This window comes from Danio rerio, chromosome 23, assembly GCF_049306965.1.
Source record: "Danio rerio strain Tuebingen ecotype United States chromosome 23, GRCz12tu, whole genome shotgun sequence".
NCBI classification, from domain to species: Eukaryota; Metazoa; Chordata; class Actinopteri; order Cypriniformes; family Danionidae; genus Danio; species Danio rerio.
Window position 1 is genome coordinate 48,722,501 of NC_133198.1, and position 15,000 is coordinate 48,737,500.

The window sequence follows — 15,000 nt, forward strand, 5'->3', positions numbered from 1 at the left end:
GATTGGCTGGTCGCCCAGTCAATCATTCCATCAGTCAGTAAAGCCTGGTTTATACTTCGGCGTCAAGTGACCGGCGTAACTCACGGCGCATGCAACGCGCGCAGCTGTGCAATTATACTTCTGCTGCTGTCTCTGTTGGTCTGCATTAACACTTCCGAAACGCTAGTTGGCAGTGAGGGGTAAATGTTCCTCTGTGTCGAGTTTCTTCACTGCTGTTTTGCTTTTCCTGAACACTTCCGGGATGTACAAGTGGCTCAAACTCGCTCATTTTGAGGCAGGAACCGGCGGACGTGCAACAACTTTAACTATGAGGTAAACACAAAACAAAACTTTCCATCCGGAGCTCCTTCACCGGACTCCACACTTGTAAACAATCGCTCGCACCATTCGTGCAGCTCTCGGTCCCGCCCAGACTCATCAGCGCTACCAAGCCGACCAATCACAGAACTTGCGCTACGCATCGTTGCGAAGTGTAGTTACATTTTTTGAGAGGCGCACGTCAGTGACGCCAACGGCCACAGTGAAGGGCTATGCGTCAGCGCTGTAGCATACGCCGGTGTTTGACGCAGAAGTATAAATCAGCCTTAAGACAGACGGTCACTCGACAGCGGCCTCCGGTGGGTTTACGGGAGAACAGCGTGGGCGCAAACGGCACTCGCAAGAGTCATTTTAGATGCGAAAAAGCACACACAGCGGCCTCTACACAACTACACAAATGCGTACCTACCGGGGCATATTTTACGGTCTCCAGAAACGTTGAGAGGAATAAGTTTCTAGAATGAGCCTGGGTTGTATAAAATTGACACGTTTAGGGTCTGATTTCTTTACAAATCTGTGGTCTTCCCTGCCTGATTGGTATATGATATGAAGTGGGTCTCAGACCGGACAGAAGCACTGCATTAAATTACATTACCGCCATCATGTCTTTAAAACGTGAGAGTTTATCTTACCTCAGTATTTTCAATAGAGTTTCTATGCTAGCCTGCTGATGCTGATGATGCTAACGTTAGCGATCTTTCATCTCGTTTACACTTGAACAACTGAATGATTGCTTAAGTCTATTTAACTGAATATATTTTAATTACATTACAACATCGATGCTATAAAAGGAGCCTTATGAAATTGAAAATATTCATATTAAGCTTTCACCGGGAGTTCATCACTGGCCACCAAACACACCAGTTGCACCTTGGTGGACCCATGACTGGTTTAAAGGGATTTTTCTCCCTATTGTTTCCAGTCAGGGGATCAATTCTTCATGGCTCCTTTGATCAGCAGCTCTGTGGGCTCTACCTTGGCTCTCATAGACTCGCTTTAGTTCCTTGTTTTGTTTTGTAAACTGTTTTGTTTGTTCTGTCCTAAGTATAGACCTGACCCACCATACCACCCCCGGTCCACCTCTGTTCCGCCTCCTTCCTACTCAAGCAACCAGTTGGGAGTGTCTGGTATCCACTCCCCTTGAGAGGAGGTAATGTCACACCTGTTGTAGTGCCCTCATGTGGATACTTGAGGGCACTAGCATTTATTTTGTCTCTGCATGTGTCCCTGCACACGTGATCAATTGTTTTCAGCTGTTTCTAGTTTGTTTAATTGAGCCCTGTCTTTATAAGCACTGTTCTGTTGTGTTTTAGTTGCCTCTTAGATTTATGCTTTATACTTTTGGTTTCTCGTGATTTGGTTTGTTCCTTTAAAGGGCACCTATGGTAAAAAAATCTACTTTTCAAGCTGTTTGGACAGATCTGTGTGTTGGTGTAGTGTATAGACCGTCATACTGGGGTGATATGAACACACCCAGTCCTTTTTTTTCAATTTAACTACAAAAAAAGGGTCGGCCAATTGGAGCTGTTTTCAAATCGATCGCACCATTACGTAGGTGTGCGATCCCCCCGCCCACCGAATTGATTGACAGCTGCGCGCATTAACATGTTCCGGTAGTCGCGTGTATATGTCAACAAGACCAGACATACGCAAAGCAACCGGGAATAAAAGGTCTGTTCTGTTCGCTAGGATCAGCAATCATCATCAAATGTGATTAAGAGTGAGTTTCACATGTTTAAAGTGTTTTAAAACAGAGTATGTGTGTAATTAATTACAGCGTTTTACTTCAGCTTTACTTCATCAGCACAGCCGCGTGTCAGAACAATTATAAAAGAAGACGCTTCAATCCCGGTTTGTGGACGTTAAATCAGGTTTATTTTGTACATTAGCATCACAGATATCCACACAGTACTTGAGGTTAGCCTTAACTAAGCTAAGCGCGCTCTGTCTGTCTGCCTGCCTGCCTGCCTTTGTGTGTGTGTGTGTGTGTGTGCGTGTGTGCGCGTGTGTGTGTGCGCATGTTTGTGTGAGACTCATCAATGCAACTTCACAATACTGATTAGTAAAGGTTAGTTCTTACTGTAGTATCTCACAAACGCTACGTGAGACCTTCTTCCTTTAAGTCGGTCTGTTGTCTGACGCAGCTGAGGGAGGAGGCATGTAGAAAAAGTGGGCAGGCAGAACTCGGCTTAAAGGCACAGTACGACAAAACCACCCCCTGCTGGAAATCAGTATAAAAAAGTATCTTGTAAAAGGTATAATGAAAAATCTGATGGGTATTTTGATCTGAAACTTTATATACACATTCTAGAGACGCAAAAGACTTATATTAAATCTGAAAAAAGGGGTAACCAAGGTGCCCTTTAATCACTTTTGTTTTGTATCTTCTTGATGTTTTGGATTCCTGCTCGTTTCTTGTCTGCACTTTGTTTTTTGGATCATCGTTGTTTAGTTTAATAAATTTGGATCTTTTCTTGTTTTTGTGAAATCCTGCCCCTGGCCGCTGTGCTCATTGAAACTTTCAGAGCAGCAGAAATGTTTCTGTAAGCTTCCCCACCTCAAGCTGCCTCAAGACACTCCTGTCTCGGAGGTCTACAGACAATTCCTTTGTCTTCATGCTTGGTTTGAGCTTTGACATGCACTGTCAACCCTGGGCCCTTATAGGCAGGTGTATGCCTTTTCAAATCATGTCCAATCATCTGAATTGAGCACAGGTGAACTCCAATGAAGCTGCTGAAACATCTTCATAATGATCAGTGGAGATAGAATTTACCTGAGCTCAATCTAGAGCTTCACGCCAAATGCTGAATACTGATGTACATCTGACTTTACTGCTTTTTTTATTTTTAATAAATTTGCAACAATTTCAAAAACTCTTTTTCCACATTGTCAATATAGGAGATTGTGTGTAGAATGTTGAGGAAATCATTTAACTTAATTCATTTTGGAATAAGTGAAGTGCTATCAATACATTTCACAGCACTGGATATGTGTGTTTTAGCATTCACTCACTCGGCTGATCAGTGGACGCTGAAAGAGAGGGCGTGGCTTTGGGTGGAGTTGTGGGCGGAGTCTCGCGATCGTTCTGACAGAGAGATAGATCGACAGATAGAGACACAATCACAGGGAAATCACTGCTTATTTCACATGTATATCATTAGGAGAGGTTATCTTACCTTACTTTCATCCATCCTTACTCAAACATGCGCTGCTCTCATGGATTCAAGTTATGAATCAAGCTTTCAATGACAAGACGGAAAGAGGATCCGGCTCCCGGTCGGCTAACAGCGGTTTTAGCATTAGCTAGACCACTTAAAACTGAAAGGTACTTAGCAGTTGTTGTTTTACAGAATTAACAGTGTTTACACGCAGCTATATTTAGCTACCCGGTCGCTGTGAGAAACTTGTTGCTTCGTCGTTCTCCGTGATCAACCTAAAGACTCCAATCTGCAGCAGAATTAATCATTCACATACATTTATGGCTCTAAAGTCCACCGAAAACTCCCTGACAACACACTCCCTGTTTCACAATGCTCAGGTACACTCAGTTTGATTCCTAAAAACACTAATAAACAGCATAATGGTAATGGAAAAAAACGAATAAAGTAGGACCACATGAATCTGCACCTAGAAAAGCCCATTATTCAGTCTAGTTATATGTAAATGTATGCAAATATGTATTTATTCAGCTTTTAATATTATATCAGTTATATATTATTGAATTATAAGCACGTTTTTGATCATATACAATACAGTTATATTGCGTATATACAGTTGAAGTCAGAATTATTAGTCCCCGTTTATTTTTTTTCCTCATTTTCTGTTTAACGAAGATATTTTTCAACACATTTCTAATCATAATGGTTTTAATAACTCATTTGCAGGGCCAGATGGAATCTGCGGATGTTTTTTGCCATTTCTGCGGAGAATTTTGATAATCTGCGGATTTATTTTGCAAGCATCATAACTAAAACATTAATATGTGAAATAAAAAGTAATACATTTTTAACTTTTATTTAATGTTTAAATTGCCAATCCAATTAGATCCACTTCATTTGGTAAACAAAGCAAGTCTCTCATATAATATCTCTACTAAAAGACAAACTATTACTGTACAAACTGCATTGTACATAAATCAGATGAACATTTTCAATATTACTGTAATTAATAAAAAAACTGAATAAATTTAGATTTACACACATTTACTGAAGTAAATAAACAGAATTAATGATGTGCTAAAAATCTGCGAAAGTCTGCGTAACTCTGTGTGGGCCTACTCATTTGTAATTGATTTATTTTATCTTTGCCATGAAACCAGGCTCAGTTGGGCACGACCATTTCTCTTATGGCCAAACGTTTTGTGCAGAGCTGCAGTCCAGGCGCACTTTACTTTCACCAGTTGGGTTTTCCCTCGCCACTGGCTTGCATGGTTCGGGATCTGTAGAGCTGTACATTGATGGATTTGCTCTTCAGTGTTTGGACTCTCAGTAGTGATTATTAAACCACACTGAACTGAACTAAACTGAACTTCTGAAAACTGGACTGACACCGTTTCAATTTACCCTGATCTTCTATGTGAAGCTGCTCTGACACAATCTACATTGTACAAGCGATATTCGAATAAAGGTGAATTGAATTTTTCAAGACACTCCTATACAGCTTAAAGTGGCATTTAAAGGCTTCACTATATGTTAATTAGGTTATCTAGGCAGGTTAGGGAAATTAGGCAAGTTGTTGTACAACAGTGGTTTGTCTACAGAACAAACCATCATTATGCAATAACTTGCCTAATTACCCTAACCTGCCTAATTAACCTAGTTAACCCTTTAAATGTCACTTTAAGCTGGATAGAAGTGTCTTGAATAGACACTATCTAGGGCCCTATCATACACCCGGCGCAATGTGGCGCAAGGCGCAACGCAATTGTTGTTTACCTTGTTGTTAAACTATAATAGATTTTTCAATAGACCATAACAAAGACGGTCTATTGTCCAGCACAGAGCGTATTAGTTGTGCGCCTCGCTTACACACTGCTTAATACACACAAGATGTAGAGCAATACGCAAATATCTTTACAAATGAAAAAGAATTTAAGGATTAAGGGATATATATATATATATATATATAGGATATAATAAGGATATATATAGGATATACATATAAGGATTAAAATATTACAAAACATATTATTTTCTAGTCTACATAAATATAAACACCACCGCCTTCATGCCTTCTTCATCTCGGGAGGCTTTTTCAGTTCATTCAATTCGCATTTGTATAATGTTATTATTATTAGCAGTATTATTTATTATATGCATATTTATATTTGTTTTATTAAAAACAAGCTAATATTTGTCCACCTGCAGGTTTTAGACCATATGGGGCACAGCATGTGTTTTAGGATATAACTCAGGTTTTTGAGCACACTTAGCTGTCACTCAAGTGGCCACGCCCTAAATTATGCAAATTTAATATAAAGGAAACGGATGAGTTATAAAAAAAATTCACCCCCTCACAGTTGTCATGAAGGGTAATATTAGCTGTATGACCCAAAATCTTTCTTTGTAGCAGGCTGTAAACACCTTTTTTCTGCTGTAGAGTTGGCCATTCTAACAGTGGGCTCAATTGAAATTTGCTCTGTTTTGGAGCCAGGAGTGGCCAGGACTAGCGGAATTTCGATAAATTGCAGTTTTAGTTACTGCAGTATTGGCTTCCTGAGGGAGATCGGGAGGTTGCCGCTTGGAAAAATGACAAGTGTGAACACAAACCAACCGAGGAGGTGGCAGGGGGAGACAATCGATCTTGGGTACGGTCCAGGCAAATGAACCAAGGGTTAAAGCACCCTAACACGCCCTGAATGCATTTGCGCCCTGCGCTTTGCACTTTGCGCATGCATCATCAAAAAAAGAGCCCCTAGTCTATTATTATGTGCTGTCATCATGGCAAAATCAAAATAAATCAGTTATTAGAGATGAGTTATTAACACTATTATGATTATTATGATTATTATTACTATTATGAACATCAGAAAGATCCGACCCTTCTTATCTGAACATGCAGCTCAACTCCTTGTTCAAGCTCTTGTTCTCTCCAAACTGGATTACTGCAACTCTCTGCTAGCCGGGCTTCCAGCTAACTCTATCAAGCCTCTTCAGCTGCTCCAGAACGCAGCAGCACGAGTGGTCTTCAATGAACCTAAACGAGCACATGTCACTCCGCTGCTAGTCCGTTTGCACTGGCTGCCAGTTGCTGCTCGCATCAAATTCAAAGCTCTGATGTTTGCCTACAAAGTGACTTCTGGCCTTGCTCCTTCTTATCTGCACTCACTTCTGCAGATCTATGCGCCCTCCAGAAACTTGCGTTCTGTGAATGAACGTCGCCTCGTGGTTCCATCCCAAAGAGGGAAGAAATCACTTTCGCGAACGCTCACGCTCAATCTGCCCAGTTGGTGGAATGAACTCCCTAACTGCATCAGAACAGCAGAGTCACTCGCTGTCTTCAAGAAACCACTAAAAACTCAACTATTTAGTCTCCACTTTACTTCCTAATCTGCAATTGCCTCTCTGAATATCAAACTAACTGTACAAAAAAAAAAAAATTACTAATACTACTAATACTTCCCTTCTTAGACTTTACAGACCTGAAACTTGCCTACAGCACTTATTCATTGTTGCTCTTAGTTGTGTAAATTGCTTCCTTGTCCTCATTTGTAAGTCGCTTTGGATAAAAGCGTCTGCTAAATGACTAAATGTAAATGTAAATTAGAAATGTGCTGAAAAAATCTGCTCTCATTTTAACAGAAATTGGGGGAAAAATAAACAGTGGGGGCGAATAATTCTGACTTCAACTGTATATTATTATTTTACAAAATTTTGCGTATAAATCTGCAGATGGCCCTACCAAGTGACACTCTGAACCAAATATAGATATTTAACATGTTAGAAAATGCTTTTATTTCAACAGTTTCACTAACACAAAATCAAATGCATTCAACTTATAAATAACTTATGTCCATATCAAACGCATTAAACATTTCTCTCTGTGTATTTCAAGTCTCAGTAAACAACACCAGAGTAAGAGCTGCACGGCCGGAGGACAAAACAATCCCTTTTAAAGGAACAGTTCTCCCAAAAAAGTAATTGAACACCCTCATGCAGTTTTAAAGCTTTGTGAGTTTCTGTTGAACACAAAAGAAGATATTTTGAAGAATGCTAAAAAAAAAAATTGTTACGTTTCCAGCTTTCTTCGAAATATCTTCAACAAAAGAAATTCATAAAGGTGACAGAATGTTTGGGTGAACCATCTTAAAGTGAGCTAAATCTGACATGATTATCTTAAAGGCACACACTGATGTACAGATGATGCATAAATACTGCTGAGCTTCCCCGTTTTCCTAAATTACACTGCCTGAAGAACAGCAGCAGCCTGTAATGTGCTCTCACATGAATAAATGAGTAATGTGCACCGTTAATGCAGCGTTTCAGTGCGTGTCACAGGGCTGCAGGTGCAGCGTTAGCGCCCCCTGGCTGTGGAGCTGCAGGAGACGCAGAAACTCCTCCGGCATGCGGTGAACGGACCCGCTCCTCATCTGGTCATAATAATGGTAAGGAATGGGGTTTTCCTGCAGGTCGGTGCCGAAGGGCCAGAATCCGTACACGTGCACGTGCTCACACATTTCAAGTGCAGCGCTAATTAGCATAAAGCCAGTAGAGAGGCGCCTCTCCTTGAGGCCACGCCCCTTCCAGAAGCGGTCCAGAGCACGCAGGTAATGTGGGCTGAAAAACAGCACCGGCTGCTGAGGTCTGATTGGCTGCAGGACTCGGAGGACCCGGAGGGATGGCGAGGTGCAGATTACATATGCAAATGCAGGAATAATGAGGGAGGAGTTTCCGTACACACTGACACGCTTCACTAGCGGACCCGGTTTCTTCTCCAGGTTCCTGTATCCACTGATAAACACACACACAGGGTATGTTTAAAGTTTAAACCACACAACTTACAACTGAAAATGGTCAATATTATACACAACGGCTGTGTTTCAGTGGAAATGCAAATGCTCATTTTGAGGCTTGTTGAAAGTGTCAACCTCAGTCCCAATTAGTACTGGAATGTAAAAATTACATAAACATTTGAGTGCATTCTTAAAGGGTCACTAAACACCAAAACACATGTGTTGAGCTGTTGACAGTCGTATATGTGTCCCACACTGCTATAAACACTATTAGGACACCTATATTTCACTAAAAAGTGTAAATTGGTTGTTTTTGCGTTATTTCAAGCAAATTCGTACTTCCGGTTTGAAACGAATTTTTGAAGCTGCGTCACGGTCATGACATAATAGCGTGTATTCCAGCATGCAGACTGGATGTCTGTGCCAGAGTGTGTCTTATTACGTCTTACAGTGTGCTGCATTAATGCATGAGTAAGGCTTGGTTCAAACCAATCAGCGCGCTCTATTGTGCAACTTCATTACTATTCATTAGCGTCACCGTGTTTACGCCACAGAGACGCCACGTTGTGTTGGCAAAACAAGCGTGAAGTGTTGCTTTTATAGTTTGCTGCCATTAAGTTTCGTTTTCATTTTCTCTCTGTGAGAGCTCAGCTGGAGTCACGTGTGGATTAACAGTGTACGCGACGCTCGACAACAATAACTTACGTGTCTAAGGAGGATTATTGTTTACCTGAGAGCTGTACTCATCTGCAAACGCTAAAATTTGCTTGTAACGTTTAGTCTCCTCTTCTAAAGACGCGGCTCTAGTTGCTGGTGATTGTTCTGTCTCTACAGATTTGGTAAGTGAGCGACCAGTGCTCTTTGTTTATTCAGTTTGTTCGTATCGAATTAAGTTAACTATTGCACTGAGTGCAAACATAGCACCGCATTTTGTGACCGGAATAACACACGCGGCTTTCTGACACTACCTGCCGTGTGCATCTAAGTTTCCGGGAAATGCGGAGGGTTTTTTTCTCTCATTCGCCGTGCGGTATCAAACATTGCATGAAAAATACACGCTTAGAGCAGTTCCTCGAATCAAATATCTCGTTTGTCGCGAGGAACATGACTGAATTCCCTGAATAAAAGAGCCAAACTGCAGTTAAAGTCCACCATTTAATAATTTGGCAAATAATTCGACTACAGATGTCCACGTAGGTTAAACACCATCACTTTCTCATGTGTGAGTATTTTGACTGAAACTCGCGCGTGCCCAAATAGACACTCCCACACCCTCCCACTTTAGTTCCTCCGACACTCCCCCCTAAACAGAGCTGGACACGCCCACTTTTCTGACTTTTTCCAAAGTAGAGGTGTGAAAACACCCTGCTGAAACGAGGGGGTTTCATGGCCCTTTAAACAAATGACTGTGATTGGCTGTGAAGGTCATCGGGTCACCCCAGGTGTAAACCGAGGCTGTATCCAAAATTGCACCCTATACTTGTATGCTGCATTCACTCTAGGGTTGGGCCGATAGACGATGCCATTGTCCATAGCAGACACCACCACGATGCTAAGTCGGCATCGCGATCCTCCGCCCCGCCCCCGTTGCAAATCCGCTCGCGAAAAATACACACTCAGACCCTGTTTACACTAATAAGTCTTAGTTTTTAAATGGCATTTTAGAATGAAAATGATCCACTCTGGTGTTCACCAAGCATGTCTGAGCAGCCCTCCTTCTTTCCACACTACCGCTGAAAACGCACGTCACGTGACCACACACACACTATGGCTGCGTCCCAAACCGCCTACTACTCAGTAAGTACTGCATTTTAATTTAAACATACTACTCGGCCGTTAGAAAAGTGCATTCTATACAGTATGAATGTGAAAAGTATGAATGGAATTCGGACGTACTACATTCACCATTTTGACAGTCACTTGATACCTGCGTAATTTGCGTCGCATTACTCCCATTCATGAATTCGCTCGCGGGGCATCATGGGATAGAGCAGCGTGCATGGGATGCGCACTTCAGAATCTCGCCGGAAGTAGTAAGTCATCCGGGTACTTCTCGCATACTGCACACTACTCAGCACACATACTGATTTTAGCGTACTGTATAGTATGGAAGTACGCGGTTTAATCTTTCTCTTTTACGCTAGTACTTAGTCATTTTAGCGAAAACCTCAGATACTGTTGGTTGGTTTCTGTTGGTTGTGCACCTTTTTTACCAACCAGGTTCGTCAATGCCATTATACCGACACAGATCACTCTGCTTATTCACGAGTCCCACGGAAAAAGTGATTGACAGGAGGTAATTATGTGTGTAACGTCTCTTTATTCATGAATGTTTTGGTTATAGGTAAAACAAAGTTAAAACAGTAGGCTACAAATAATTAATTCATTATGAACTATTCATAAATTAATTATTATTATTAATTATTCATAATTCACTCACTGCTGCCTAAGACGACGATGCCATCGTCCATCGCGATGTTTCATATTAGACATCGTTTGATGGCAAATTGGTCGACATCACCCAACCCGTAATTCACACCAGACGCGAAAGCGTCAAGTGCGAGTGATTTACATGTTAAATCAATGCAAAGATGCGACAAGACATCCTGCGGCGTGATACGCACGATTGAGGCAGCGCGAATAATGCAATCGCGCAAATGAAGCAGTGCAAGTTATGCGTGATAGACGCGTGTATCCCGCGAATCGCTCGGGTTCAAAAATTCGAACTTTAGCGGACATTCGCACCACGTTAACCAATCGAGAGCTTCCTCTTGTGGGGGCGTGCTTATGACGTAGTGCCTGTTGTTGGTGTACCGGGGGAAATCCTCCTAAGATGACGATGCCATCGTCCATCGCGATGTTTCATATTAGACATCGTTTGATGGCAAATTGGTCGACATCACCCAACCCGTAATCTACACCAGACGCGAAAGCGTCAAGTGGGAGTGATTTACATGTTAAATCAATGCAAAGATGCGACTAGACATCCTGCGGCGCGATACGCACGATTAAGGCAGCGCGAATAATGCAATCGCGCAAATGAAGCAGCGCAAGTTAAGCGTTATGCGTGATAGACGCGTGTATCACGTGTTTCACGCGAATCGCTCAGGTTCAAAAATTTGAACTTGAGCGGACATTCGCACCACGTTAACCAATCGAGAGCTTCCTCTTGTGGGGGCGTGCTTATGACGTAGCGCCTGTTGTTGGTGTACCGGGGGAAATCCTCCTGCCTACACCGACAACAGTTTATCAAACTGGGCTGGGCTCAGTCAGAAGCACCGCTGAAAGCCTCCATCATCCAGGTTAAGTTTCTGGTTTGAGTTCACAGAGTTGGTGCACCTCTGATTTATTTTAATTATTTGGCCTGACATACCGTTTCAAAATATTCTGGTTCCTAAAATAAAATGTGTTTTGTTCAATGTGGGAATGTTTTTTTATCCAGACAGTTAAAAAAAAAAAAAACATTTTAGAGCAGTGACCACAATACCGTGATTTGTATCTAACCTATAATAACTTCCTGTATAGCAGTCACACAACATACCTCTACATCTGTCACATGATGACACTCGAATACCCTGTCAGCAGTGGTGGAAAGAGTAGTGAAAAATCATACTCAAGTAAAAGTACCACTACTTGTTTAAAAATGTAGTGCGAGTAGGGTAAAGGTATCTGCTGTAAATATTACTCAAAGTAAAAAGAAGCCCTTTCAAAAGTACTCAAGAGTAGTGAGTATTACACTGTGAAAAGCTGATGCGTTTACATGTTATTTGTGGATGTGTGTAAACGTAATATTCTGTAGTGCATTTGGTTATTGCCCAGCAGACACACAACATCATAAGACGTTAATATTAGGTTAGATTTAGGTTGTGATGTCAGGTGACCAAAATCTAAATGTCTAGCCAGCGTCTAAGAATAACATTATTTAAGGGCATTTGCTGGGTAAAACATATGCTGGAATAGTTGGCGGTTCATTCTACTGTGGTGACCCCTAATAATCAGGCACTAAGCCGAAGGAAAAAAATGAATGAAGATCCTTTTAAAATTGTTCATTCATTTTCTTTTCTGCTTAGTTTCTTTATTAATCAGGGGTTGCCACAGCGGAATGAACCGCCAACTTATGTTTTACACAGCGGATGCCCTTCCAGCTGCAACCCAGTACTGGGAAACATCCATACACACTCACACATATTCTACGGACAATTTAGCTTACCCAATTCACCTGTACCTCATGTTTTTGGGCTTGTGGGGGAAATCCGAGCAACTGGAGGAAACCCACGCCAATACAGGGAGAACATGCAAACTCCACACAGAAAAGCCAACTGACCCAGCTGGGGCTCGAACCAGCGACCTTCTTGCTATGAGGCGATTGTGTTACCCACTGTGCTGCCCATTTTAGAATTATTGCACTAAAATTTAGAGACACAAGGTGGCGCCAGATTCACAATCTACATGCAGCCATTTCTTCAGGAAACATAACAAAAAATAAAGAAATATATATATATATATATATATATATATATATATATATATATATATATATATATATATATATATATTAGCTAACCTTACTGATGAACAATACTGAGCAGGACCTAGATATAGTTTACATATATAGTTTATATAGTTTTTTCAAGCTGAGTGTTACCTGTCCTCATTTAATATCAGTGTCAATTAGAAGTTGATGCAGACTTTTAATTTGGTATGATGATGCATGTCCAACTGAAACACAGTATTGAGTAGGGGGCGGGGTTTATTGTTGAGTCCTGCCTTTCATCTTTCATTCAAAGTGAAATAATGTTTGGAGGGGCGTAGCCAAGTGCATTTCACCCAATCAGAGAAGGTCAGATTTTAATTAAAAATGACCAAAACAAACAGTTTCTCAGTGGATAACTGAATGCTCAGACTGCAGGAGTTTTAAAGTAGTTGTGTCGCAGATAGAGTTGGACGATGTCGACCAATTTGACATCATATAATGTATAAAGTGAAACATCGCAATGGACGATGGCGGTGGACTGAGCACACAGTTGTTATTATTAGGAGAAAAATAAATATATTCATGCATTTTTAGAGTCACTTGGACTCTTTCAAACACTTTGGACAGTGCTTGAACAAAATTTAAGACCTCATAAAATGCAATTAAGGGTGCTTTCACACCTTTTGCTTCAGAACCGGTCTCATTTGCCCAGTTAGCGCGGTTCGTTTGGCATATGTGGACAGGGTATCTGCTGGGTCTTAAAGTCTTAAATTCCGAAAACAAACTTTTAGGCCTTTAAAAGTCCTAAATTCACTAAAATATTGTGCTGTAGGTCTTAAATCATTTTAAACGAGTCTTTATTTTCCTATATCCATGTAAAGCTATACCTAATTGGGCCAACACCCATCCAATCACTAACAGTATTTCAATAAAAATTAAGCAATGTTTATTTATTAACTATTTACTTATTAATACGTGTTAATTCTCTAAATTTTAATAACATTTGTTTTTAATGTAATTAAGATTTTACCTTTTGCATAAGTGTAAGTCTTAAATTTGATTCATTATGGTCTTAAAATGGTCTTAAAAAGTCTTAAATTTTACTTGATAAAACCTGTAGAGACCCTGGTGAATCCAGCACTCACGCTCAGATCCATGCCAAATCAATCGGTCTGAGATCGCCTGAATAAGGTGCTCTCGGCTCGATTGAAACGAGGTCTGGAGAGGATCGATTGTAGTGAGAAAGCAAAATGATCCGAGCCCGGCTATATCACAGTGTTTTATGGATATGTAATAGGCATACGGCTATAAGAAGAGAGAATGAGTAGGGCGGGAGGTCATTCTTACCTGTACGAAAGTGAAAGCATGTTATTATTACTCTTTTATTATTATTATTATATTAACGAGAGCTGTTTATCCGTTAGGAAAATTAACCAAACTGCAGTTTTGGTTTATCTGTTATGTCTCTCTATAATGTAAAGCCTATAATGTATAATTCTAGCCAAGGGCTCTGTATGAGAAAGTCATTACTCTGATTTATACTTGGTGATGATGTCTGTAGGCGTCACCATTCAAAATTAAAGCGCAGCTTTCCGCTTATAATGTCTTGTTGCTCATTTTCATAATTAAAATAAGGACGCATGACAGCTGAGCAGGACTAAACCCTGACACTCTGACCAATGTGAGGAGAGTTTACTCACACGTGACTTGTTTTAGCTCTTTTGGTTCGTTTAGAAACTTTGCAGTGTGAAAGCGAACCGCTCCAAGAGCAAAGAGCAACACTGTAACATTTTTAATCCCTGTTTCAGAACAAGTGAATCCATTCACAGGTGTGAAAGCAGCCTAAGACTTTAATACTTTTTAAGGGCCTTCATTTTCTCATGATTTATCAACTTTTAATACTTTAAGACCCTGCAGACACCCTGCAATTCATTATTTATAGATCCTTAATTCACCGCCACCTACGACAACGATGCCATCGTCTATCGGAATGTTCTACATTAACCATCGTACAATGCCAAATTAAGGCTGATTTATACTTCTGCGTCAAGTATGTGTGTTACGGCATAGCATACGCGTCGATGCATAGCCCTACGCTGTGGCCGTCACTGACGTGCAACTCTCAAAAAATGTAACTACACGTCGCAATGACATGTAGAGCAAGCACTGTGATTGGTCGGCTTGGTAGCACTGACGAGTCTGGATGGGACCGATAGCTGCGCGAGCCCGATGGAGCGATTGTTTACAAGTGTGGAGT

The 15,000-nt window shown here is 41.0% G+C and overlaps 1 protein-coding gene and 1 long non-coding RNA gene across 3 annotated transcripts in view; both read right to left on the minus strand.

Moving 5' to 3' along the window:
- si:ch73-269m23.4 overlaps positions 1-3,877 on the minus strand; it is a 6,171-nt gene extending 2,294 nt beyond the window's left edge. The window contains exons 1-2 of the long non-coding RNA NR_170123.1: positions 3,495-3,877; positions 3,331-3,403 (exon numbers count right to left, since the gene is read on the minus strand). This is a non-coding gene — a long non-coding RNA (si:ch73-269m23.4). The remainder of the gene's footprint in view (positions 1-3,330; positions 3,404-3,494) is intronic.
- Positions 3,878-7,243: 3,366 nt separating this feature from the next.
- st8sia7.1 (ST8 alpha-N-acetyl-neuraminide alpha-2,8-sialyltransferase 7.1) overlaps positions 7,244-15,000 on the minus strand; it is a 21,638-nt gene continuing 13,881 nt past the window's right edge. For both annotated transcript variants that reach the window (NM_001386515.1, XM_073938719.1), the window contains one exon: positions 7,244-8,267. In NM_001386515.1, coding sequence (NP_001373444.1) covers positions 7,799-8,267 — 469 coding nt within the window. In that variant the 3' untranslated portion in view covers positions 7,244-7,798. The remainder of the gene's footprint in view (positions 8,268-15,000) is intronic.